At 43.2% G+C, this 23,631-nt stretch overlaps 1 protein-coding gene across 1 annotated transcript in view; it reads right to left on the bottom strand.

Moving 5' to 3' along the window:
* ttc28 (tetratricopeptide repeat domain 28) overlaps positions 1–23,631 on the bottom strand; it is a 109,795-nt gene that overhangs the window by 8,086 nt on the left and 78,078 nt on the right. The window contains exons 6-26 of the mRNA XM_030065842.1: positions 23,290–23,511; positions 21,541–21,729; positions 21,316–21,412; positions 15,277–15,473; positions 14,853–15,006; positions 14,582–14,753; positions 12,873–13,041; positions 12,615–12,775; positions 12,035–12,523; positions 10,127–10,319; positions 9,908–9,988; positions 9,564–9,816; positions 7,691–7,800; positions 6,002–6,131; positions 5,479–5,706; positions 4,563–4,725; positions 3,021–3,161; positions 2,739–2,883; positions 2,411–2,590; positions 1,723–2,297; positions 1,339–1,586 (exon numbers count right to left, since the gene is read on the bottom strand). Of these exons, the coding sequence (XP_029921702.1) occupies positions 1,339–1,586; positions 1,723–2,297; positions 2,411–2,590; positions 2,739–2,883; positions 3,021–3,161; positions 4,563–4,725; positions 5,479–5,706; positions 6,002–6,131; positions 7,691–7,800; positions 9,564–9,816; positions 9,908–9,988; positions 10,127–10,319; positions 12,035–12,523; positions 12,615–12,775; positions 12,873–13,041; positions 14,582–14,753; positions 14,853–15,006; positions 15,277–15,473; positions 21,316–21,412; positions 21,541–21,729; positions 23,290–23,511 (4,297 nt within the window). The remainder of the gene's footprint in view (positions 1–1,338; positions 1,587–1,722; positions 2,298–2,410; positions 2,591–2,738; positions 2,884–3,020; positions 3,162–4,562; positions 4,726–5,478; positions 5,707–6,001; positions 6,132–7,690; positions 7,801–9,563; positions 9,817–9,907; positions 9,989–10,126; positions 10,320–12,034; positions 12,524–12,614; positions 12,776–12,872; positions 13,042–14,581; positions 14,754–14,852; positions 15,007–15,276; positions 15,474–21,315; positions 21,413–21,540; positions 21,730–23,289; positions 23,512–23,631) is intronic.

The raw sequence follows: 23,631 nt of genomic DNA, 5'->3' as shown, positions 1-23,631 counted from the left end.
ACAACTGAATTCTCATCTTGCTGCTGAAAAAACTTTCATTGTCTATTGGGGTTCATCTGTCAATCTCTCCTCAGGGTACCAGTCATTATCCAATGGCCAAACTGTACACCTATACCTAGAATTAGAAAACACCCTCTGCTATCTTGTCTCTGCGAATACCACTTCGCGGAGCAGTCAACTTCTTGGGAAGAGTACACCCATATTTTTCTCCCATCATCTGCAAGTGGTCTCTCCCCCTCTAAATTCCATCTAGAGACCTAGCTAATTTGAGTTCCATCAGTTGAGGCATTCATCCATCACATTCACAGAAACTGGAAAAGAACCAGATCTCCTCTCCTCAAGACAACTGCCTAATATCTACAACAGACCACCCAGCCATTGGTGGGTTTATCTATACAAATAGTCTGCCTCTCAGGAGAGATTCCCATGAGCTCTGTCCCCATTATGTAGATCCATTCAAGGTTCTCTGTAGAGTCAGCACTGCAGCAGTTCATCTGCAGCTCCCAAGATCCCTTGATGTACATCCTACCTTTCCTGTGTCCCAACCCAAGCCTGCATTTCCTTCTCTTCTGCCTCCAGAACCTAAGCCTCCTTCTCCTTGCCTCCTAGATGGGGTGCCTGCCAGCTCCTGAGATATCGTGACCATTGAAGTGGTTTCCAGTACTTGGTGGATTGGGAAGGTTACAGAGAACTTCTAGGTTCCTGCCAGTAACATCCTGGAATGGACGCTCATCCAAACTTTCTATCGTCATCATTCACTTTGGATCATGTCACAACCATTCTCTTAAGTTCCCTGCAGGTCCTCATCATTAGTATTACTTCTCTGTTAGATAATGCTTGCCTCTTTATTTCTTTCCCCCCTGTTCTCCCTGTGTCCCCTTTTCTGTCTCTCTGTGTGTCTGACCCTTTTGGTCTGTCTCTCTCTGTTCTGCAGAGCTTGTTCCCTTTTGTGCCTACATGTTACCCAAGAGTCCTCCACATGCAAACTACTCATTTAGATCTACACCTGCTCCTTATTAGCATCATTACCTTCTATATTTAGGCCTTGGTCAGTCCCCTGTTACTGCCATGATGATCTGGTAACAGAGCTCCTGACAGCTGCCTGTAAATGTAATTATTGAGTTCCCTTGTAAAGTCTGCCAAAACATCTTCCTTGTCTCGAGCCTGATCTCTGTGTTTGAGTGTTCCTGATGTATCTGAGAAATACTACTCTTTAATAGATAAGAAAAGTAGAACATATTTTTCCTATATGCTGTGCATGCTTGTTTTGGATTCCCATTATTTCCAATATCAAGACCAAATATACATTAAAGGAAAAGTGTGTGGATGTGTTCTTACCAGCCCAGTTGGAGGGGTGTGAGAACTGCTTGCTGCTCTGTAGTGTCTTCATGGCCTCTGTCAGAGCTACACTGGCTTTGATCCCATTGAGAAGGGCTGTGTAGAAGGTGTGTGTGAATACTTTGGAGGCAGCTGCTGGTACAGGCCACAGAGAGACACACACACACTGTACCCCTGCAGCCAGAAAGGCCCGAGTCAGCCCCACCACCCCGTCAGCTGTCACTCTGCTGCTCGACTCTGGGTACAACCTGAGAAAGGAACAGGGAGTAGCCCTCAGAGGTGTGAAAGATCTGCCATCCCCAACGGGCTTTGACAAAAACAGAATTGTATAATGTAAAACAGATTGTAAAATAGATTTTGAAAGTTATAGAATTTGTGTCATACCTCAGAACCACTAATTTGACATTCAGACACAGGTTCAATATATCAGCAGCTGTGAGCAGGAAGTCCTGAAGTGGTGGGCTATCGCAAACACTCTCCATCTCACACAAACTCTCGCCATCATCACTTGCTTCATCCACTCCCCTGAGTCTCTCTGGACTGCTGTGACTCTTTGCAAATGAAGACTTGACCTTTGCATCCTGATCCGTAGTCTCGCCTGAACTCGATGTCCCACATGGTAATTTCTCTTTGGGCCTGCCAGCTGCCCCTTCTCCCCCGGTATGGTCTTGGTTGGGGGAGAGGACCAGCGCAGCCAACTTCCAGGATATGTGAGTCGCAAAGTGAACACACTCCGCTTGAGTAAGGGCTGCTAATACACGCTCCTTGGTCGCAGAAGCTCCAGTTAAGGGATGGCATCCAAGCTGTTCCCCTAGCCAAAGAGCTTCATCTTGGGCTGAAGGAAGGGGCCCCCAAAGCCAGCGGTCCATTACACTAGGGGGCAAGCGGGGAGCTCCCACCACTGCTGCCACTGAACCTCCATCTGAGCAAAGTAAGGGACCCCCACGGCGAGGATGGGGCTGTGGATTGAAACAAGTCCAAGGGTTATTAACAACTGTTCTAAGCATCTGTCTTTTGCACATGGCTGTGTTGATACCTGTGTTTATATTTCTCTCAAATGTATATCACCCACCTTGACCGTGGCTCCCAGGCTGGCTAAAGAAGGGACGGAGATGAGACTAAACCTTTCATACAGGTACTCATTAGACGAGCTGCCTTTGAGCAAGGCAAAAGGGATTAGATACAGTTCTCCCTCCAGCACCAACACAAGCTGTCTGTGTCTGCCCACAGGGCCACTGCTGTGCATCAGGCCCTAGAGAGATAGATACAGAGAAAGAGTGACCGGAGGACAGACAGCAGGAGGAAAGGCTATAAAATATGTGCTTTATTTAAACATTTCACTAAGGAGAGGAAAGGTCCACAGGCCCTTCCAAAACACACACACACACACACATACATACCCCTTCCATTGGGGCAATGAGTAAGTCATAAAGGGCTCGAAGAGGAGGTTTGCCAATGTTGCTGGGTCGGCAAGAAAGAGAGGATGAATTTTCTCTCACTGGAGACACTGTGGCACTATATAGGCTGGTCATGCTTTGGCAACTCCTGCACAAACACAGTCACAAACACGGTGAGGCACAAGCACACACAACACACACTGCACAGTCCCTGGTTAGAATGACGTCAAACAAGTGTGTCTATCTGTCTGCTCCATAGCGCTGTGAGCAGTGTTGTGTGTTTACCTGTTAAAGAGGTTGTTTCGGGACACCATGCGCAAGTAGCCCGTGGGGTCAGCAGCTGAGGTGAGTTTATTATTCAGCTCCTCAAACTGCTGCTCTAACAGGTCTCCTGCTTCACTCTCAGTCTCACTGCTGGAGCAAACCCTGGACAAACAACATAAATACAACGTAAATAATTACTGTATCAGTTCAATAATATCAGTTACCAAAAAGAAGAAAAAACACACTCATGTCATCTCAATATCAGCTTGAAATTCAAGTATCCAAAAACAATATCTCATCCCTACCTCCCCAATTGGTTTTCTTCATAATCAGCTATTGTTATATTAGACTAAGCTATATTAGTTTAAAAAAAAAAAAAATGGCAGAAAGTTTTACTTTACTTTGTCGGTGCTCACATTCCTTTGAATTCATAGAGCAAAATATGACCTTGGACATCAGTGCTGTTTGGTTTCCTTTATCATTCAAAAAAGGAAACGATTGCCAATTTGGGGGACTGTGACAGAACGGTTATATAATGAGTAACAGAAATTACTGCTCTCAGGGAGTAATAATCAATACTGTTTTTGAAATGAGTATTGAGTAATTTGTAATGAATATTTTTTTTTTTTTTAGCTTAACAGTAATTAATATTGCCATGACATGTTTTTATAGGTAAAGTTAAAAGGATCGTATTACTGAAGGGAGAAGCTGGTGGCCATAAATTACAGGTCTCATCACCGTTTGTATTGAACTGATAGTTAATAGAGTTAAACTTTCCATTAGCAAACACCATTACGTTTTATGTAATCTGCTGGCTATACTCTTCACATGCTTAAGAAGATCTGATGGATGTTATGTTAGCAGCTGCTGCTTCATGGGTTACCTACGACAGGTAGTAAAATTGTAACTGGTGGGTAGAAAAACATTTTAAGCCTGCACGCTGTATGTGCAGATGCTTGGATGAGCAGGACTCTCAGTCATCACACATAAATAGAAATGCTAAAGCGGATGTGAGCTCGAGGCCACAGCTTGCAAACGTGCGTGCAAACACACACACACACACACACACACACACACAGAGGGAGGGAGGGAGAGAGAGAGAGAGGCAATGAATTGCTGCTGGCTGTAGTAACCCCACTGCAGTGGTTTTCACAGAGAGCTGAGTAACAGTCTGTGTGGGGGAACATTTGCTGACATGACACATGGTAGTAATTTATAAAAGTAGCCCACTGGTGCCAAATGAACGCTAGAACTTGTGGGCAATATAACAAAGGATAAAGAAAAAGATGGCAGCAGAGAGCAGGAGAAAAAGATGAAAGATGATCTAGAGTGTGTGGCTACCTTTCCCCTGTTTTTTCATGACTTCCTCCTTGTGTTTTAATGAGTGAAGTAATGCAAAAGTCATGTGATGGATTAGAAACTGGCTCTTGACAACTTCTAATCCTCTCTCCATCTCTCACTTGTCGCACTGTACACAGTGAATATACACAAAATGATTCCTTCCAAGGTGCTGACAAGAAGTCTCTCCTCTGTCTACAGTAGATCATCAACTAAAAACACTACCTGCTGTAATGGCTGTCCACTCCCAGGGCCTCTCTGGCGTTGGAGATGTACTGCTCCATAGACAGAGGACCTCCTCCTCCCTGTGGACTGGCACTGCCTTCTTGGAACTCAGACGCCTCGACACCGGCCTCTCCCAGGTACACCTCATTGAACTTCACGATACCTGCGGCAGAATTCAGTCAAGTAAAACACAAGGCTTAATTAAAGCGTTAAAACTCTGGATGCAATGCAAAGCATAATCTGGACACAAAAAATAACCCCAAACTCAGCACACAGGGCAGATTTAGGCATATATCCTCTACTTTTTGAAGAGTAAATAATGAAAACCAACCATCTAACTTTGGGGCCATATAAACACACTCTGATAATTATAAGGCATTTACCCACCAAGAGGTGAACGTGGAAAATAGTCTACTTTATAAAGTGCCAGGACTGGGTGACTGAACACCTGCTAACATCACAATCTTCAACCAGCCTCAGGTCAAATATTTTAGCACTGAGAACATTAGATATAACCCAACTTTAACAAAAGATAACCAGCACCATATCTCTCCTGATTTTGTAAATGCCTCTAACTTTGTCATACTCTGACAAAGTTTGCACTTGTACTTCCTGGCTGGGATGCCAGGAAAATGTTAATAACCTGATATATTTACACTTTCTTTTAGCAACTTGAGGTGGTTGAGCTTCTTTCCGAATTTTCATTTTGGTGTCTTTATTGTTAATATCCCTACTTTCAACATCTTGTCAAATGCTATGCTAATTAAGCCCACTGAAATCAAATTGAAAAAAAAAAAGTGTGTATGCTGACAGTTGTCACCCTCTATTGATTGACAGAACTACTGGGTACATGGGGCAGAACAATTACAGAATGAGCCAAAACTCTGTGTGTGTGTGTTTGTGTGTGTGTGTGTACCTGTCCCAGGAGACAGCAGCCAGCTGTACAGAAAACCTCCTGCTAGAGAATAGTAGAGGACCATAGCCCTCTGCCCATTGACTATATCCAGGATGTGTTCCACAGTAACTGGGATGTAAGGGTCCGAGTTTGTGGCTTGCTGCCCTCCTTTCTGACGTTCAACCAGGAGATCAGCGAAGGCACGTGTTCGACCTCGTTCTGCTATGGCCAATGCCTCATCATGGCGGCCTGAAATGTGGAAAGAAGAGACAGCAGAGAAGATAAAGCTGACAAAATCAATATCAAATGGGTGGTTGGCATTGGAGATGGAGGTAGGAGAATAGAAAGTCTAAAAAAAAAATCAAAAAACAAAAAAACACAAGCATCACATTCAGGCCCGAAAGTGATAGTTTGCATGTACCTGATAGGGAGAAAGTGTGAACAGAAAAAAGTGAAGGTGAGAATGCCTCCCAGAGGTAAAAGAAAAGTGATACACAGTGACTCATACAACAAAAACAGCAGAAGAGAAGGAGTATGTATTTACCTAGGCTGACGAGGACTCTCTGGAGAGCCTGGTATGAGCTGGTTTGCAGATCAAACAGAGACAGCTTGTAATCGGTGCTGTGTTGTGTCTCATGACGAATTGTCTCAAATAATCCAGATGCTCTGTACAACTACAACACAACACAGGCAAAAACACACCATTTACATTAATATAGTGGGTAAAACTGTAGAATCTACTAAGTCAAACCAGGTATAAATCACAGGAATTTTGAGCAGCGGGTGCCAGTCTCATCAGGCTGTCAGTCTTCCCAGCCTGAAACAGATGGCTGTTTAAATGTTGACCAGTAGGTGCCAGTATGAGTACACTGCAACCAACATGAAGAGTTAGACAATCAGGAGGACTGCTGTGTTCGTGCTTCTTTTCTTCAAATAGGAGACTGAAATATGGAAGATAATTCAGCTATGCATCATATCCTGAGATCACAGGCATGCAGTCAAATGAAGAGGGCATCATTTTACTCCCACAGGGCAATTTTGTTGTCTTTGAAATACGGTGGGATGTGGAGCTGATCAGTGTAACTGTCAGTAAGAGGTCTATACATGACACAGTTCACCTCTGCTTTGGAGTGACAGCTTTGACAGGCCTCTGATGTCAGTAACAGTGACGACCAGAGCAGCCGACTGTTGAGCTGGCAGTCGAGCTGCTCTAAACAAGCCCCCTCCTCGAATCAGCGTCTAACTGATTCGGTGCTGTCATCCTGCACAGTTCTGGCCAATGGCATGTGCATGTATGTGTGCAGCGTTTGATAGTACTCTTCTTGTTGCCTGTGTATTATAATCTCCTCAAGATAGGACCGGCTCAAGCTGAGGGATTGAAGAAATTGATTTTCTCGAGGAAGCACCGAGGGTTAGGGGAGGGCGGTGGTATACACGAGGGCATGAGGCAGCTGATGCCATTCTAAAAATGGCACTAACACCCAAAACATCCAAAACCCCAAATACATGCAGCAATAAATCCCTGAGCCCCAGTGCCTGTCTTCGCACTGCATTTAAGACATTAAGTTCAAGAAACAAAGGAGCGTATGAAGATGGAGGGGACAATATGCCATTGAGGAGCACCTGAGCCCAAATTGGTGCGAGTGTGGACAAATTTTGTGCAGTTGCCATTGTTTTGCATGGGTTCGTCCCCGTTAAAGAGTCATTCGCCTGTTGCTAACTAGCTCATATGAGACTGCACATTTTGAACTTGCTTGTGGCCAACATTCGCATTGTTTTATTAATTTTAGCTCATGGCTTTAGGCTTTATGCAGCTGCTGGACAGGCTCCTGATGTTTTGAGACCAGTAACAAGGCCAACTAATGTGCACACAGGATCAAGAACACCAGTCTGCATTATTTAAAGTGTATTTGTTCACATACTGGAATCTCTGTCCTGTCAGGCTTCAAACAGCGTAGGTGTAGTGGTTTATAGAGGGTTATAGAGGGATTTTCCATGCTTGTCCCACTGACTTCCATATTAGTGGCATCAAATTCTGGCACCAGAGTAAATTTGGAACGCTGTCACTGTCATACTGTCCCTTCTTTATACGTTCCTTACAGGCAATCAGGAAACTACAGAACATTCAGATAATGTGCATACATATGTAAGTGTGTGCATCCCGCCCACACCCCCCACCCACCACCAACCCACACACACACACACACACACACACACACACACACACACACACCTGGTGTTGTGCCTCTTCTAGGTTTCCACTGGCCCACAGGGACAGGCCTAGGCGATGTCGTATCTTAGCTTCGTCCTCTCTCCTGCCTAACTGCTCTGCCAGACGCAGACCTGAGAGACAGAGTGAGAGAGAGACAGACACAGAGAGAGAGAGAGACAGACAGAGAGAGAGAGAGGGAGACAGAAAGCAGACCAAACATAAACACACTGAAGTCCTCTGACTACTAGCTCCTGGAGGCTTACACTAAAATCATCTCTTTGGCAGTCACATCACTTTGACATATGACAGCTGTTGCTGAGATGAAGTTAACTTGCATTGTGTCCTGCACTCTCAGATTTTCCATTCGTCTTCTCTCCTTGCTTCTTTTGTCTCTTCCCTCCTGTCTGCTATCCTGCCAATTCAAATCCAAAGTCACTGTTTTCTCCCTCTCTCTCCCCTTCGGTTTGTCTCAAATGTGTTTCATCTCCCCTGCTGTGAGAGAGCAGACAGTCATGGCAGGCTGTATTTAGTTCTCATTAGGGTCTCAGTTTGAGAGAAAACTCTTCAAACACTGAGTCTTGATTCACGCTTCTGCCTGTTCCTCTCTGTCTGGCTGTGTGATGCTCTGCATCTGTGTTTCCTTCTATCAGTGAGAGAGGCTAATTGGAGCCACACAAGCCCATGTTTTTTTATAGCTCTGTCCTCACCTCAACTCCAAAATTTTTCATTCCATGTTGAAATGATGATTAATTAAAATCCTAAGCATCTGTGATTTAAACCATGACCACGTCTTACAGACCCAATGAAGCCTGCAGGAGTTAATACATGGAACAAACCACTCATTTTAAGTCAAATATTACAATGAATTTGTATTTTAAAATTTCCCAGACTAACTGCATGCGTCTGTGTAAGTGTGGTATTTCAAAGAGTAGAATATTTAAGGCAAGAGACTTAAACAGGATTATTTAAAACCAACATCCTAAAGGATGCAGTTTTACAAGTAGAGATAAGGAGAGAGAGAAGTGCATGTATGTGTGTATGTTTATGTGTGTATGTCTGTGTGTGTGTGTGTGTGTGTGTTTCAAAGAGTAGTCTAGTTAAAGCAGTTGAATCAAACAGGATTATTGACAACAAGCTGCCTGAAGGAAACCTCACTGCAGGGCCAATAGCCTAGCACTGATCTTCTAATAGCCAAAGTCAGACTCATGAATACCTTTCATGCTTCTAGAGGCTTTTGGAAATACAACTCTCAGTGTTCTCAGGCCTAAACAAACTTTGGCTTTGAAAGATAAGATAAGATACTCAGATAGATCAAAGTCTGCAGCGAGACTCAGTGCCTCCCTAACTGGAATCTGTAAGACTGGCAGGCCAGGTAAAAGTGTGACCGACTTGTTCACTTTCCATCGTTAGTCAAGAGTTTGTTGATCCCTGTCAAAACCACTCTGTTTTGAAGTCTTACACCGATTGTTTTATTCATTACCACTCTTATTCTGGCTCTGTCCAGTATTAGGTAACTTCTACTGTGGCATATTTAATTGGTTTTCCAAACAATATCAAATAAACATTCAGCCAGATGGTAAATTGGCAATATTTGGTTGCTCTGACAGGACGAGGGCTCTTCTCTCCCATCAGAAAAACAGGCTCTCAAGGCAGGCATGGTTACTGCTAAAAAAAAATAAATATTTTCTATTGCTAAGATGGAAAGATGGAACAGATTGATTTTAGCAAAGGGAATTCACAAAACGATTTCCTGAAGGCGCAGGAGCCATTTTTGACATGGCTTGCTTGACTGTTTTTCTTGCTTGGTGTTTTATGTCTGTTGTGTATGTTTATCATTGTAGAAAAAAAAAGCGTGTGTGTGTATGTGTATGTGTATGTGTGTGTGTGTGTGTACCTTCCTGCAGGTACATCACAGCCTGTGCGTAGTTTTGCAGTGCGTGATGTATCCTTCCCAGGCTCCCATAGGCCAGTGTTTTAGCTGTTAGGTCATTGGTCTGCGCTGCGACACTCAGGTGTTGCTCTTGGAAAACCACGGCTCTCTCGTAATTTCCCAGAGCCTCATAGGTCAGTCCCAGGTTCCCATAGGCTCGCCCTTGGCTCCTCCCACATCCTGTCTGCTCCGCTATATCCAGGGCCCTTTGGTGCCACTGTAGCAGAAAAGTTCAGTTAATCGACTGATGGATGGATTAATGAAGTGAACAGTCATAATAAGCTGTGGTGTGTTATAAATGCAGAAACCTGTAGCGCTGTCTCGTTGTCTGCCATCAGCTGGTAAACGCCTCCCAGTGCGCCACTCGCCTCACCCTCCAGCGATTTGTCCTGACAGTAAAAGTAAGGTTTAGGTTTCTTTGCATAATGTGCATTTTGTAAAGACGACAAATTGTTATATTCAGCAAGGGCGAGGACAGAAAATCGACAGCATGTGTGAAACAAGAGCCCTCAGAGGGAAATCCTTACCCCTGCTGTGCGTGCGATGTTAAGCTGGTGCTCCAGGCAAGACAGGGCCTGCTCATAGTTGCCCAGCTGGCTGTGTAAGGTGCCCAGCTCCCCGTAAGCCTGAGCCTTACCTCCTCCTTCCCCGCCCAGCTCATGGGCTACCACCAACCGCTTTTCAAAGCACACCAACGCTTGCTGGAGACTACCCATGGACCTGATGAAAGAAAAAGCGGGCAAAACACAGTCATGCATCATACATTTCTTTATATTTTCTTTGTTCTTGCTAGCACACCAAGCTCTTTGAAATAACATTATAGCTATGCTCACCTTTTTTTTTTTTTTTTTAAAGAAATAACACAGGGTTTCTAAATATCAAAGGCCTCCTTTTTCCAGTGAGGCCCATATGGGCAATTTAAGAAAGCAAACAAGGCAACAAATTGGCTGATAATAACAGGACATTTTGATTTTGCGCTGCAAAAACACAACAGAGCTCCGAGTCTTCGGGGAGAAACCGTAAAAGAAGCAACGTCTACAAAGGCTGTGTTCATTGGTATAAATCAATGACTATTCTCTCCTCATTACCGTCTCATTCACACTCCAGGGAGCAGCTGAGACAGACTAAAAAAGAGAGATAAAGGAAACTCATCATCAGGCCTTGTTGTTCTGTCAGAGAACATTACTTGTGAAGTTTTGCATGAAAGGACACAGTATAAAGCCTCACACCTCCTGTCACACTTATGCCACTTCTAGTAGTTACTATTATAATTGTTAATGTATTATGAGGCGATGATGATTATTCTTATTTGAAATGTGCAACTAGATGCAACCAACGCTCATTTGAGATGCCTGCATAAATGCATGGAATTACTAAAGGTCAAAGGCAATTAAAATTATTGGAAAGGTGCATAATTCACAAATAATACAAATGTCAACATAAATATTAACAAAGGTCAAGAGCACTAGAGCGGGGCTGCTGCCAGGTACGGTTTCAAACAGAGGAAGAAAACTAGACATTTACCGGGCTAAATGAAAAATCGCTTGGGAAGGTTAGAAAGAAATCAATCCCTTGTCCTCCTATTTGTTAGATACATGCCCGAGTGTATGGCGGAAACAAATCTTTTGCATTCATGTCCCACTTTATATTTCATTTATTTATGTTCACAATGATCATTCTGTAAGATGCAACATATGCAAAAGTGCAACAAGCTTATTACTCCAGCACCAGGTACAGATCAAGGTTATTATAGTTTGCATTTTTAATTCAATGTGACTTTTTGTTGTCAATTTCAGTGTGTTTGCTAGTTTAGTTTAGTTTTTATTTTTTTTGAAAGTGCTTAGCTTTAGTTTAGTTTTTATTTCTTTCAGTGTTAGTTTTAGTCTTTTTTTTTTTTTTTTTTTTCTGTAATGCGGAGTATTTGTCAGGTGCGATTTTTAAAAAGGTCTTCATTGTGTGGCCCAGCTTACTGGCCCAGCTAAAAACGGCTGGAAGATAAATTTCATATCCACCCAGAGTATTACATTCCTGTATGAAATAAACTGACAAAGACAAAAACTAAAGACATTTTCTCTAAAATTTTAGTTTATTTTAGTTAGCTTTGTACACTTGCAATAGAGTTTGCAGTACTTTTTTTGTGAAGCCACATTTTTGTTTTTCTTTCAGTTGTTGAAAATGTTTTTTCACAATTAGTTTTTGTTATTTTGTTAGTTTTCGTTAATGATAATAATGATATAGATGAGCAATGCTGCGATGAGTGATGAACCTGAAAATACAAACAGTGTTTAAAAGATATGCAATGTCTATGTGTGCGTGTATTTGGTGAACGCTGCTTGTCTGTGCTGCTCATGAGATGCACCAAATTTCATTGTACATCTGTGCAATGAAAATAGAAGCGCTCTATTCTATTCTATTTTATATCATGATTTACGTACCTGTGTGCATTGCCGAGCCCTCTGTAGGCTTTCTCCTGATCCTGGACATGGTTGAGACTCTGCGCCACAGTCAGGTACTTCTCATAGTACTGAATGGCCTCCTCATAGTCTCCCAGAGCGTCGTAGCAGTCTGCCAGATTCCCAAAGGCTCTGCCTCTGTCCAGAATGCTCTCAGTCCCGCTCAGCTGCTGCAGCATGGCCAGCTGCTGCTCAAAGTATCCGATGGCTTCCTCAAACACCCCCATGTTCATTTTGGTGATACCCATGTTCCCGTGGACTTGGGCCTCCAGTCGTGCGTCCCTGAGCCCCTGTGCCAGACCCAGTTGGGTCTCATAGCACTGGAAGGTTGTGGCATAGTCCCCCAGGGCCATGTGCACTGCCGCCAGGTGGCCAAGGGCGCGACACTCCCCCTGCTGGTCGCCGAGATCCCTGCGGATGGTCAGCTCCTGGCTATGGAAGGACAAGGCTGTGTCCAGCTGGCGGAGCAGCCTAAAGAGGAAGACAAGGATGAGCAAGAGACAAAGAGAAGACATACAGATATGCAGAGTAATAAAAAGGAGAATAAAGAAAGCACTATTACCTGTGGACTGATCCAAGTGCTGAATAAGCGTCAGCCTCCATCTTCTGATTGCTGACCTTCTGTGCCAGTGATAGCTGCTGCTGGTAAAACCTCACCGCACCAGAAAGATCCCCTCGGCACACACACACATCCCCGAGGTTTCCCAAGGCCCTGAAAACAGCCTGCCAACAAACAGGACCACATAAAGGCTTGTTATCACTGTCCATGTAAAGCATACACTCTGTTGTTAAACAAGTGAAAATGGCCTTAGCAAGTGACCTGTGTGTTATCCAAGGCTTGTGCCAATGAGAGCAGGTATCTCTGACACTCCTCTGCCTTGCTGTACTCCCCCAGGGCTTTGTAGGCCAAACCCAGGTTACAGTAGGCTTTTGCCTGGGCCAGTTTGTCATGGAGGTCCTTAGCCAAGGCCAGATCTTGCTCATAATACCTAAGAACCGGATAAAAACATGTGAGTCAGCGTATGCTATTAACTGAGGTAGTTAATGCCAATGTGACACACACAAATTAGTCTGAAATGTACTGTGTTTTGTTCTATAGCCCTGAAGTTGAAAAAATAAAAGCAAGCGAATATAATAGAGGAGCCACCCCACAGGGTCTTTCATTAACAAGACATGCCTCTCATTAAGCAATAATACAGTCGAGGTCATGCTACACTGTCAGATACTGGCACAGTGCTGTAGCTCAGCACTTGGCACTTGATACTGCAAAGAAAAATGGTTCAATCTACGTGATTGCATGAGACTGTATATTAGTTGCTACAGTTCAAGCTAATTAAAATGCAAAATTTGAACTAACTGTGGTATGATAATAAGTAGTTTGTGAATGTACAGCTGATGCACACATGTATATATACCTATATTGCATGATGACCTTTAAAACAAATTAACCCGTTCAGATTCCCCATCCATTCCAACGGACAAAACTTTTCTGGGATGTCTAGATCTACGATTACTGTCACTTGATTATTTAACGTATTTGATTAGATGTCTATAAGCCAATCACAGTACTTCACATCATCTGAAGTGGACTGCTGATGAACCACACACCTTTTTTAGCAAGCATGATCAGCTGTGAAGTAAGGAGGATGCATAAGGCACATTTCAATCTGTTAATCATATTGTTACGTAATTTGTGTTTAAATTGTGTTTAAAGTAAACGCGAGATGTTATATTAATTATACATGTCAAAATATCACATGAAAGATCATAGCTCTTACTCAAGATTTTCTCAAAAACATTTGTCCACTGGAATAAACAAGGAAGGGAACAGGGTAATGAATAGGAAAATACCGTATTTCCCCAATTAATCGCCCGGGCGTTTAATACGCAAAATCAACTTGGACCCCAGGCGTTTAAAAGAACCAGGCGGCTATTCGCTGCAGGCCTTTATTTATTTTTGCACAGACCTGCACCAGGCCATTACTGTGATGACAGTTACTGTCCAACATGTTTACAGTCGGTCGATTTAAGATTACGGTACACCCTTTTTTCTAACGTTAGCTAGCTCTCTTATTTTGACGGAAAATGGAAGTGCCGCACAGTTATTGTGCGGTTAACTGTTTACTTCTGCAAAAATAAGGTGAATAGCCTTATTTTGGGTTACCTCAATATGATGCAAATAATCGCCCCGGCGGTTATTCGGGTGGGCATTTAATACGCAAAATGGGTGCAGACCCCAGGCGTTTAAAAGAACCAGGCGGCTATTTGTGGCCGGGCGATTAATTGGTGAAATACGGTACTGTTTTGATTTATTCCGACTGATTTTCCAATGTTACATGTTTTTAGATACTTTGTCCATTGGAATGTACAGTAAAAATAAAATGTAAAGTACTGTAATCAAATGTGCATTTAGAGTCAAAATCCACCATTACAATTTCTATATATTTTTTGACTGGAACATAATTGGATTCTGCAAGGGAGTATTTAATGACAAAAATCTGTTTTCCAGGCACTTTGTGTGTGTCTGACCTCACAGCGTCTCGGTACTGTCCAAGGCAGTAGTGAGCATAGCCAAGGTTGTGGCAGACCTTGCCCTCTCCCTCCAGGTCCTGCAGGCCTGGGGCCAGAGCCAGGTGCTGCTGGTAGTATGGCAGCGCCTGGGCATACTCTCCTCTCCAACTGTGGAAGTTACCCAGGTTCGCTGGGAAAAATAATAAGAGTGCACAGCATTTTACACAGTGTTTTCTCATTCAAATCTCTTAACTTTTTAGTTCATCCCCTAGCCTACCCCCTTGCCTACCTAGGGCTCTGGCTTCACTTTGAGTGTCACGAAGTTCCCGTGCGATCGTTAGATGGTGCAGGTAGTGCTGGAGAGCTCGGTCGTGAGCGCCCAGTGCCTGGTAAGCAACAGCTAGGTTACCATGTGTGGAGGCCTGGGATGGACGGTCATTCACCTGCCACAGGAAAAAAACAAATGCACATGTTTATGTTTTGCATGTGAATGTAACTGTATTAAAGGGACATACCAGTGACTTGCAATGCTTTGCCCATTTACTACAATTTACTCACATTTTCTATTGCAACAAACCATTTCGCAAATAATGCGTAGAATAGATTTCACAACATTTTGCTGTGTCTGGACCTTTTGTAGATATTACACTAAACATACAAAAACACTGGTATAGTATGTTAGATTGTCTGTGTATAAGTGAGTGGACTTTTACCTCCAGTGAGATCTGCAGCTCTTGCCGGTGGTATCGCACAGCCTGATCATAGACACCCAGGGCATTGTAGGCATTGCCCATATTACCGTAGGCTCTCCCCTGGGCAGCATAATCACCCAGCTCCTGGGCTAAGGACAGGTGGGTCTTATGGAGCTTCAGTGCTGTCTCATACTCCCCCTTCATCTGGTGTATGATACCTGAGAGAGCGGAAGGAGAGGAGAAAGACACATTGCTTGCTAGATGACTGTGAAGGTTCCCGGTCATCCAGGTTTTTCAAGGAGAGCTGAATCTGGTTGCACTCGATTCAACTCCCCGTGAATTGATTTCTAGCATTAACACCCAATGATTAAGATCTGTGATGTTTACAAGAGCATATAGAGCCACTGAAATGAATGCCAGAGCAGACAGACAGACCTGAGCTCACCCCAGTCTGTCTGACCTGACGACTACATCAATCAGCAGCTATTTCCCATGCAGGGATTTTGTCAGCATACTAACTTCAAAGGCATCAGACACAGACCCCACACGCAGCAACATGACAGATAACATATAAACAGCAGATGCCAATACAACATATACATATATATGCACACAGGCTTTTCAGAACTCAGAAAAAAAGATGTGCAAAGTAGTGAATAATTAAAGAGTTACAGTGGGAAAACTCCACACATCTAATAATATCCACTGCTGTGAATCTTAAAACTTCAGTCTCACAGACGCAGAGATCCAGAGAAAAGTCACGCAGACTTCTGCCGTCTCTCCATCCAGGGAAAAGCAACTGGGAAACTTGTGGGTCCCTATTGCCTTCCAGGCTCTCAGTGTAATGATATCTAGCATCGCATCACCGAGCGCTCCTCCGTACTAAACAACGGCAAGACAGAGAGCAAGTTTAAGATGAAGATTGCGAGATGAGACTGAAAAACAGAGAACAAGGAGAGGAAGGAGAGACCGACAGCAGTCACATGAGCAGGAAGAGTAGAAAGTCGAGCAGATGGGCTTGGAGAGTGGCGGTTTTTAGGGCGTGAATGGGACAAGGGCATTTGTTGTTAGCACACAGTCTGGCTGCAACCACCTCAAAGAAAAAAAAAAACACACAGATACACAAAACTTTAACTTTAAAAGGTCTCAAAGGAGCAAAACTACTGTGATGAACAGATAAACAGGTCAGGGAGTGATTGTTTTTTTCTGTTCCAATATGTGTTATGGGATGGCAAATACCTGGATTGTTTTGTCTGTAAACTAAAAAAAAATTTGCTTGTCGAATAATCACTAATAGAGATAAATCTGGACAATAGAGGAATATTATCAGTGATTACTAAAATCTGAGGTGCGTGTGTGTGTGTGTGTGTGTGTGTGTGTGTGTGTGTGTCTGACCATCCATCTGCCCTGTGAAGCCAATCTGCAGCTATGGCCACAACAACAACAAAAAAACCTTTAATAACACAGACTTTCTAACTACAATAATAAAATCATGACTTACGAATTAATTCATTCATAATTATTATGAATTGTATGAATTAACTGCATTTCTCTCTTAAATCCAGAGGAGAATAGAGACTGGAGGAGAGCGGAGGACAGAGGGGGAGGGGGAGGGGGAGGGGGAGGGTAGTGGGGATACAGGGGGTGTCGAGACAGCAGATGGAAGGGGTTACATGTGGCTTTCATGTCAGTCTGCTCCGGAGTGAGAGAGTCAGAGAGAGAGGGGGGGACACATGCAGGACAGGAGAGTCTGGTTTTCGGTGAGTCCTACACTTCTCTGACCCTTTGGCACGCTGCCGGCTCGGTTGTGTTTTAACCCTCACAGTGTGGAGGCAGACAGAGTCGGCGGCGAGGGGGCGGAAGCAGAAATACTAAAAAGACTGAACTGCAAATTCGGGGAAACTGAAAAAATGCAACAGACACAACAACACATTGTGGTTTTTTTGACACACACACAGGCACTATTTGGAGAAACATGTAGGAGGCAGGGTTATGTGGGGATGCAGCTGCTGATAGGAAAGTGAGACCTGCTTCTATGGGGTCCTGGGCTAAGAGGATTACAGAGAAGCCTGCCGAGTTGGCTGGAATACGTTACAGTCACACCCAGCAGCCCCACTCCCCTCACACAGGTGTGAACACACACACACACACGCACACATTCAGACATACACATGCGCACCAAATCTCCCTCAAAGCACAACCTGCCAACAACCGCACTTCTCCAGGGCGTCGGGGCGCAGGTTATCTGTAGATGTCCTGTGAGGGCTGTGGGATTCCCCAACATGGAGGGGACATGGTGTGAAGAGCACGGAGCAGACAGGATTAGAGGTGTGGAGAATGTGGTGAGATCTGATGACAGAGTGTTTAGCTGAGGCAGCACAGTGAGACTGGAGGAGCAGAGCGAGCTCCTGCCCTCTGTCTTCACAGTGGCTGAAGTAGGCACATGGGGGGAGGCGTCATTTCCAAAGTGAGGGGGGCAGAGTATTCAGGACTTTTTATCAAACAAATTAAAATATAATAAAGTAACAGCTCTGAATCACTTTTATTAGGTATATATGAACTCTTAATCAATTCTGCTTTACTGAGTGATTTATTATGGTTTTTGTGCCAGTGTGTGTGTTTTATTGTTCCATTGTGTGAAGCACTTTGTGTTACATTTGCTTGAATGATAAGTGCTATACAAAAAGTTTAATTGACTGAATTATCATTATAATCCTAGATACTTGTAATTTTTTCCCCTTTTTGCTAATTTTGTGCCTATTGTTTTTTGAAGATTGCCTTTTCTAACTTTTTAGTAAATTTCTTGTCATTTTCTGGTCTTTTTTTCCCACTAATTTCCTCCTAATTTTCAGGTCATTTCTTGCTCATTTGTTCAGCGCCTTCTTTGTCATGTTATTACAGAAATCAAGTGAATTTGCTCCGGCTTCACAGGGTTTGATGTTTGTGAAAGTTTAAATACTTCTCAAATCTTCTGAAAGGCCTTTGAAGGCAGCTGCATTTAAACACAAAAGAAAGAGAGAAAGATGAAATAGGGATGAGGTGGGTCGGCTGACTCCTGACAGTGGGTTAATTATTCAGCGACTCTAGGTAACAATTTGCAGGTGGCATAAAGTGAGAGGTGAGGGGGACATGTTTCCCCTCTGAGCCCCTGCATGTCCAAGTCTCTAGACTGCGACAACAGCTGCCATTCTTTGTCTGTGATGTAAGAAGTCTGGTAATTAATCTTTAAATGCCACCATCACAAATCATTAAGCAGTTCCACTGGTCGCCTCTGGGCCAATGCCCTAGTTGGGATATTTTTGGACATAGCAGGAAAATAATGGTTTATAAAGCCTTGCTGTCAAAATGCTGAATTTATCTAAGTTCTTATGAGACATAAGTTTGAGTTTTCTATATTTGACAAGTGAACAACATGGTTTACTGCAACTAATGGATAGTGGTTCAAACCAACAGCAGCTCTGTGGTGGCGAGATGAGGAGGGGGAGCTCGTCAAGTCAGCATTCAGAGCCAGAGAAAAGTAATCATCCATAAATGATGATTCCAATCACTGATCTAAACCACAGACTGTAGCTCGTCTGTCAGGGAAGTGGCAATAACTTCAGCAATGCCTTGTTAGTCACACATCAAAGCATCTGAGTGCGTTGTGTGCATCCCTTTTGCATATTTCACAAGATAAATAATATGATTCTTTTTTGGAAGATGAACAAAAACAAGGCTTATTTCCATTTGCATGCATATTAGCTCTGTAGTGACATATACTAAGAGGGCGGTGGAAACCGCATGCGACAAGGATGCTGTGTAGTCTCAGTAGACATGAATTCACTTCAAAATGACAGCTGAATAGATGCTGGAGAGTGAGTTAAGCAATTATTTCAGTCAACACTCACATTACCATTGTGATGCAACACACACACACACACACACACACACACACACACACACAAAGTAGTGAGTTGTCCACTCAGCGGTGGAGTCAGATTCACCGCTCTCAGATATCACTGTGGCCGCAGAAACCAAACCCTTGTTAATAAAACATGAGTGTTGATTGGCCAGAGAGGCACTAAGGCCATCATGTGATAGTGCACCCAAAGGTCCTGTGTCACACCTGGGCATTGTGAGGAGGCTTGGAGGAGATAATGTGATGGGAGACCAGGGATCCTGGGATTATGCCCTCAGTCATCTGATGCTCAGCTCAATTTCTAGCAACTGCCGCCGTGCAAAAAGAGTGTTCAAACAAAGCTGCAGCAGCGGCTGCTACTTTCTTTTAACTTATTGCTAATTTCTAGCTACACTTAAAGAACCACACCAGTGATTTTGAACGTTTGGCCCATTTAGTACAAGATACCCACATTTCATAATGCAACAAAATCATGTGAGGGTACTGAAGATTTCACAGTATGTAATCAAAATCCTTCATATATTCAGATTTGACTTTTTTGGCTGAAACATCCACCTTATAATGATTTGTCTCTGTGGCTTGCAAAGTCACTGCCATTAATAAACCACAGAACTGATAACTGGCTGTGTAAAGCAACGTCTCCCCAGGGACTACTTTCCAGCAGCAGGAGCTTTTCACTCCACCAAATTTCAAGTCATCAATACACAACAGTGCTGCTGCTTTTAGGAAAACTAATGTGCAAGACTTTATTACGGTGATGGAAAATTGGTGTGAGGAAAGTTTGATGTCTCTGAAAGTTGATTTTCATATCATAGTGGAATGAATGGTTTTATGTAAGCACAAAAGGGAAATAAGCAAAATCATGAGTGTGGTCCTTTAATTTAGACATATCTCCACATACATTATATATACACTATATGGAGAACCTTTAACATGGTAGATATCTGTACATGTGTGATGTTGACTGATGGATGCAGCATTGAGCTGGTCAGGCTATTGAGCCACGGTGGCAACAGCAGAGTGACGGGGCGGCCCACGGGTGAACAAGGGAAGCCTCTGTGAACAGCTCACATGACAGAAAGTGAACCAGGCTCACTGTCAGCACTCAGAAAGGAAACCCCTGGCTGGACTCAATGGGGTTAATTTAACCAGAATTGTTAACCTCTGAAACTCCAACGGGGACACTGAAGTCCTCGGCCGACCTGCTGTCCTTCAGAGGCTTTTAAAGCTATATTGAAGATCAAAAGAAACTTCAGACCTAAATAATCTATTTGTACCAAGCAAGTCGTGCTAGGTTATCAGCAAGGGGGTGAAATATAGTTTCAAAGTTAGGCTAAATTTTAGAGAGGAGAAAAGGGCATAGCCATTTTCAGTGGAGTCCTTTGACCTCTGACCTCCAGATATCTAGATATATAGATTGAAAAAGGGGTCTCGGGTACCAACGGGTCTCTCCTTTGCAGACATTATGCTAATCCCATGCAGTTTGGAGCACAAACCATGTAGTTTTTTGCATGCAGTAAATGTGTATTTCTGCATACTGGGGTCCAAACAGTCTTGGAGCTGGATTAAATTCAATGAGCCCAATTTTATTCATGTGTGATGAAACTTTTTTGAAAGTTGACATCACGGTATAGAACGGCCAATTGTAACCTCTAGGATAATCACAGCCTCCACAGCCTTCCACCCATGTGGAGTGGAAGAAGTTAAAACCACATTCATATTAGTCACCCTGATATAAAACCATTCTTTAGTATAATCAGCATAGTTTTGTTTAATTTGAAAAAAAAAGAAGAGAAAAATCATTACAATCCACTGATCAAGGACCAGTGAATGCAGTTCCCCGCTACCTTGCTACTTTATACATTTTATTCATTAATTTTATAAGTCCTCCTGGTTTAGAAAAAGGAAATTGTATAATTTTCCCTTTATTGCTACATTATTTGATAATTTTAGATAAAAAAAATATAAGAAAATCATGTAATTTTTCACATTATTCAATAATGTGGGAATGTTGGCTCACATTCAGTTCTAACATAACTAAGAGTAGATGAAACACTCTTCTGCAACACACACACACACACACACACACACACACACACACACACACACAGAAACATTACTTCCAGCCAACTAACCCCAGTGTGACCCTGAATTAAGCCTACCCAAGTTGGAAGAGGCCCGGCCCTGTGCTGCTCTGTCCTGGAGCTCCTGAGCGATTTCGAGCTGGTGCTGGTGGTACTGTCCCGCCCTCTCCAGGTCCTGGGAGACAGACAGTTTGATCTCTCAAACATCATGACATGACAGCACAGAGTGATGACACAGAATAGCCCTGTCACATACTGTACAGCGCTGAGAAGAGGCTTTTATTATCACTAAGTGGTACCGACCTGCATGCATCGGGCAGCGTGCCCCAGTCCAGCATATGCCCTCATTTCAATGGCCCTCTCGCCCAGCTCCTGTGCCAACTCCAGGACCCGTGTATGGTATGATATGGCCTTGTCGAAGTCCCGTTGAGAGTGGTAAGCGCTGCCCAGGTTGCTGTATGCCCGTGCCTCCTCACGCCGGTTCTCTAAAGTCTGCCAAAGAAGTAAATATTTCACCTCAACTCAGAAATTCAATTTCGCTTTTTCATAGGCACTGCAATTTCCATGATCAATATCCTCATTTTTGTTTCATCTTGTGTTACACTGCTGATTTCTCTATTTTGATATGGCTAGTATAAATTACTACTTGGGACTCTGATCACCAGCTTCAGCTAGTGGAATGATTCTCTCAAAGTAAACATGTGATTGACTGACAATAATTATCACCAAATTTGTGTGACAGCTTGCAAGCATCCGACGTGACTTTCACTTCAACTTCTCAAGGCATTAAAAAAAAACAACCCAGCTCGGATAATGAAATTCAATATCAAAAAACATCTTCTTTTACTGCTATCACTTATTATGTAACCAAAGACAGGAGGCAACAGTGTTTCTGTTTAATAGAGATCAGACCGCGCCAAGATGCAGCCCGCTGGGTCCCATACAGGAAGAAACTGTTTTGCAAATGCAACATTTCCAGCTGCAGAGATCGTAACTGTCAAAATAAAAATTACCTCATGAATTTTCAATAGTCACTTTGATGGAGGACTTTACTTGAGGGAATGTCTGTTTTGATTCTGGTTTTCTGATTGTCAACAGACATCCCTGTGAGAAGTTAGAGAGCTTCAAAGAGAGAGAGGGAGAGGAGATGCAGGCTGCAGTGTTGCTGGCTGGCGATTATGCACTCTGCAAAACATTTTTCGTCTTTATCTCTCTCCGGCCTTAATTCACCTGAGGTTGTTTAAAAAACCATACAACAACATATATATGGCAATTTGATAAGACTACATTCAGCAAATGATGGATTTGGAAGACGCCAAATGTACAAACAAGATTAGTAGCACTCCAGATTTTGCTGCACCCTCCAAAGACACTTCTGATGCAAGCCCATGTGAGAGTAGACCTGCTTTCAGGTTTGAATTTATCACCACATTAATTACAAATTACAAATTTAACTACAATTTACACTTCTCCCTCCAGTTTTATAAAATGTAAATATTGTCTATTGTTGCTGGGTTACCTGGAATTGTTAATTCATACTGGATCTACCTATACCTTCGATGTGCACAGATCACTGTGTCCTGAAATGATTCTCTCTCTCTCTCTCTTTTTTTTTTTTTTTTTTAATTCCAAGATGTGTATTTCAAATACACATAACACACTGTGTAGTTTCTGCAAGGTTTATTTTTTTTTACTTTGACGGAGCTAGGTTAATGACTCCCATAGACTTCAAGTCTTGATGCAATGCAAACATGAAATGCTACCCATATGGACCAAACCACTGGGTGTACAGAGGTGAAAAGGGTATTGAACATGTTATCTCAGTCTGGGTAAGTAGGAAAAAGGCTATTTGACCCTAAATGTTGGAGTATACCTTTAAAGTATGCCGTGGTTGTGACCCTGTACAAGTTAGTTAGTTTGTGTTAACCACTAATCCTGCTTCGTGGCCCAGGTCCCAGGGCTGTTTTACTTTGGGAGATACAAGGTTTTCAAGCAGCAGCAACATTATAGATCAGGGACAGGGCTTTCCTCATGTATACTGTAGGACTGTACCTTTGCTATATCCAAATGTTGTTCATGGCACTGGACGGCATTGCTGAAGTCTCCCAGCGCGGTGTACACAGCACCCATGTTGCCCAGCTGGCGAGCCTCTGACAGCTGACACTGGGTTTGTCGTGCCAGCAGCACACACTGCTTATGGCTGGCGAGGGCGTTTGGATAGTCACCTATAGCTGTGTACACGTGGCCCAGACTGCTGAGAGCACTGGAGGCAGCCTGCAGATAAACATGATCATATACCGGTTAATGTCCAGGGCCATGTCAAGATCAACATGTACACACAAACATGTCCACTCAAACACACCCATAAACACAAACTCCCACTCACATATACCG

This window comes from Myripristis murdjan, chromosome 12 (assembly GCF_902150065.1).
Source record: "Myripristis murdjan chromosome 12, fMyrMur1.1, whole genome shotgun sequence".
Classification (NCBI taxonomy): Eukaryota; Metazoa; Chordata; class Actinopteri; order Holocentriformes; family Holocentridae; genus Myripristis; species Myripristis murdjan.
Note: the sequence above shows the minus strand (reverse complement) of the source record. Positions and strands in the feature narration are given on the sequence as shown.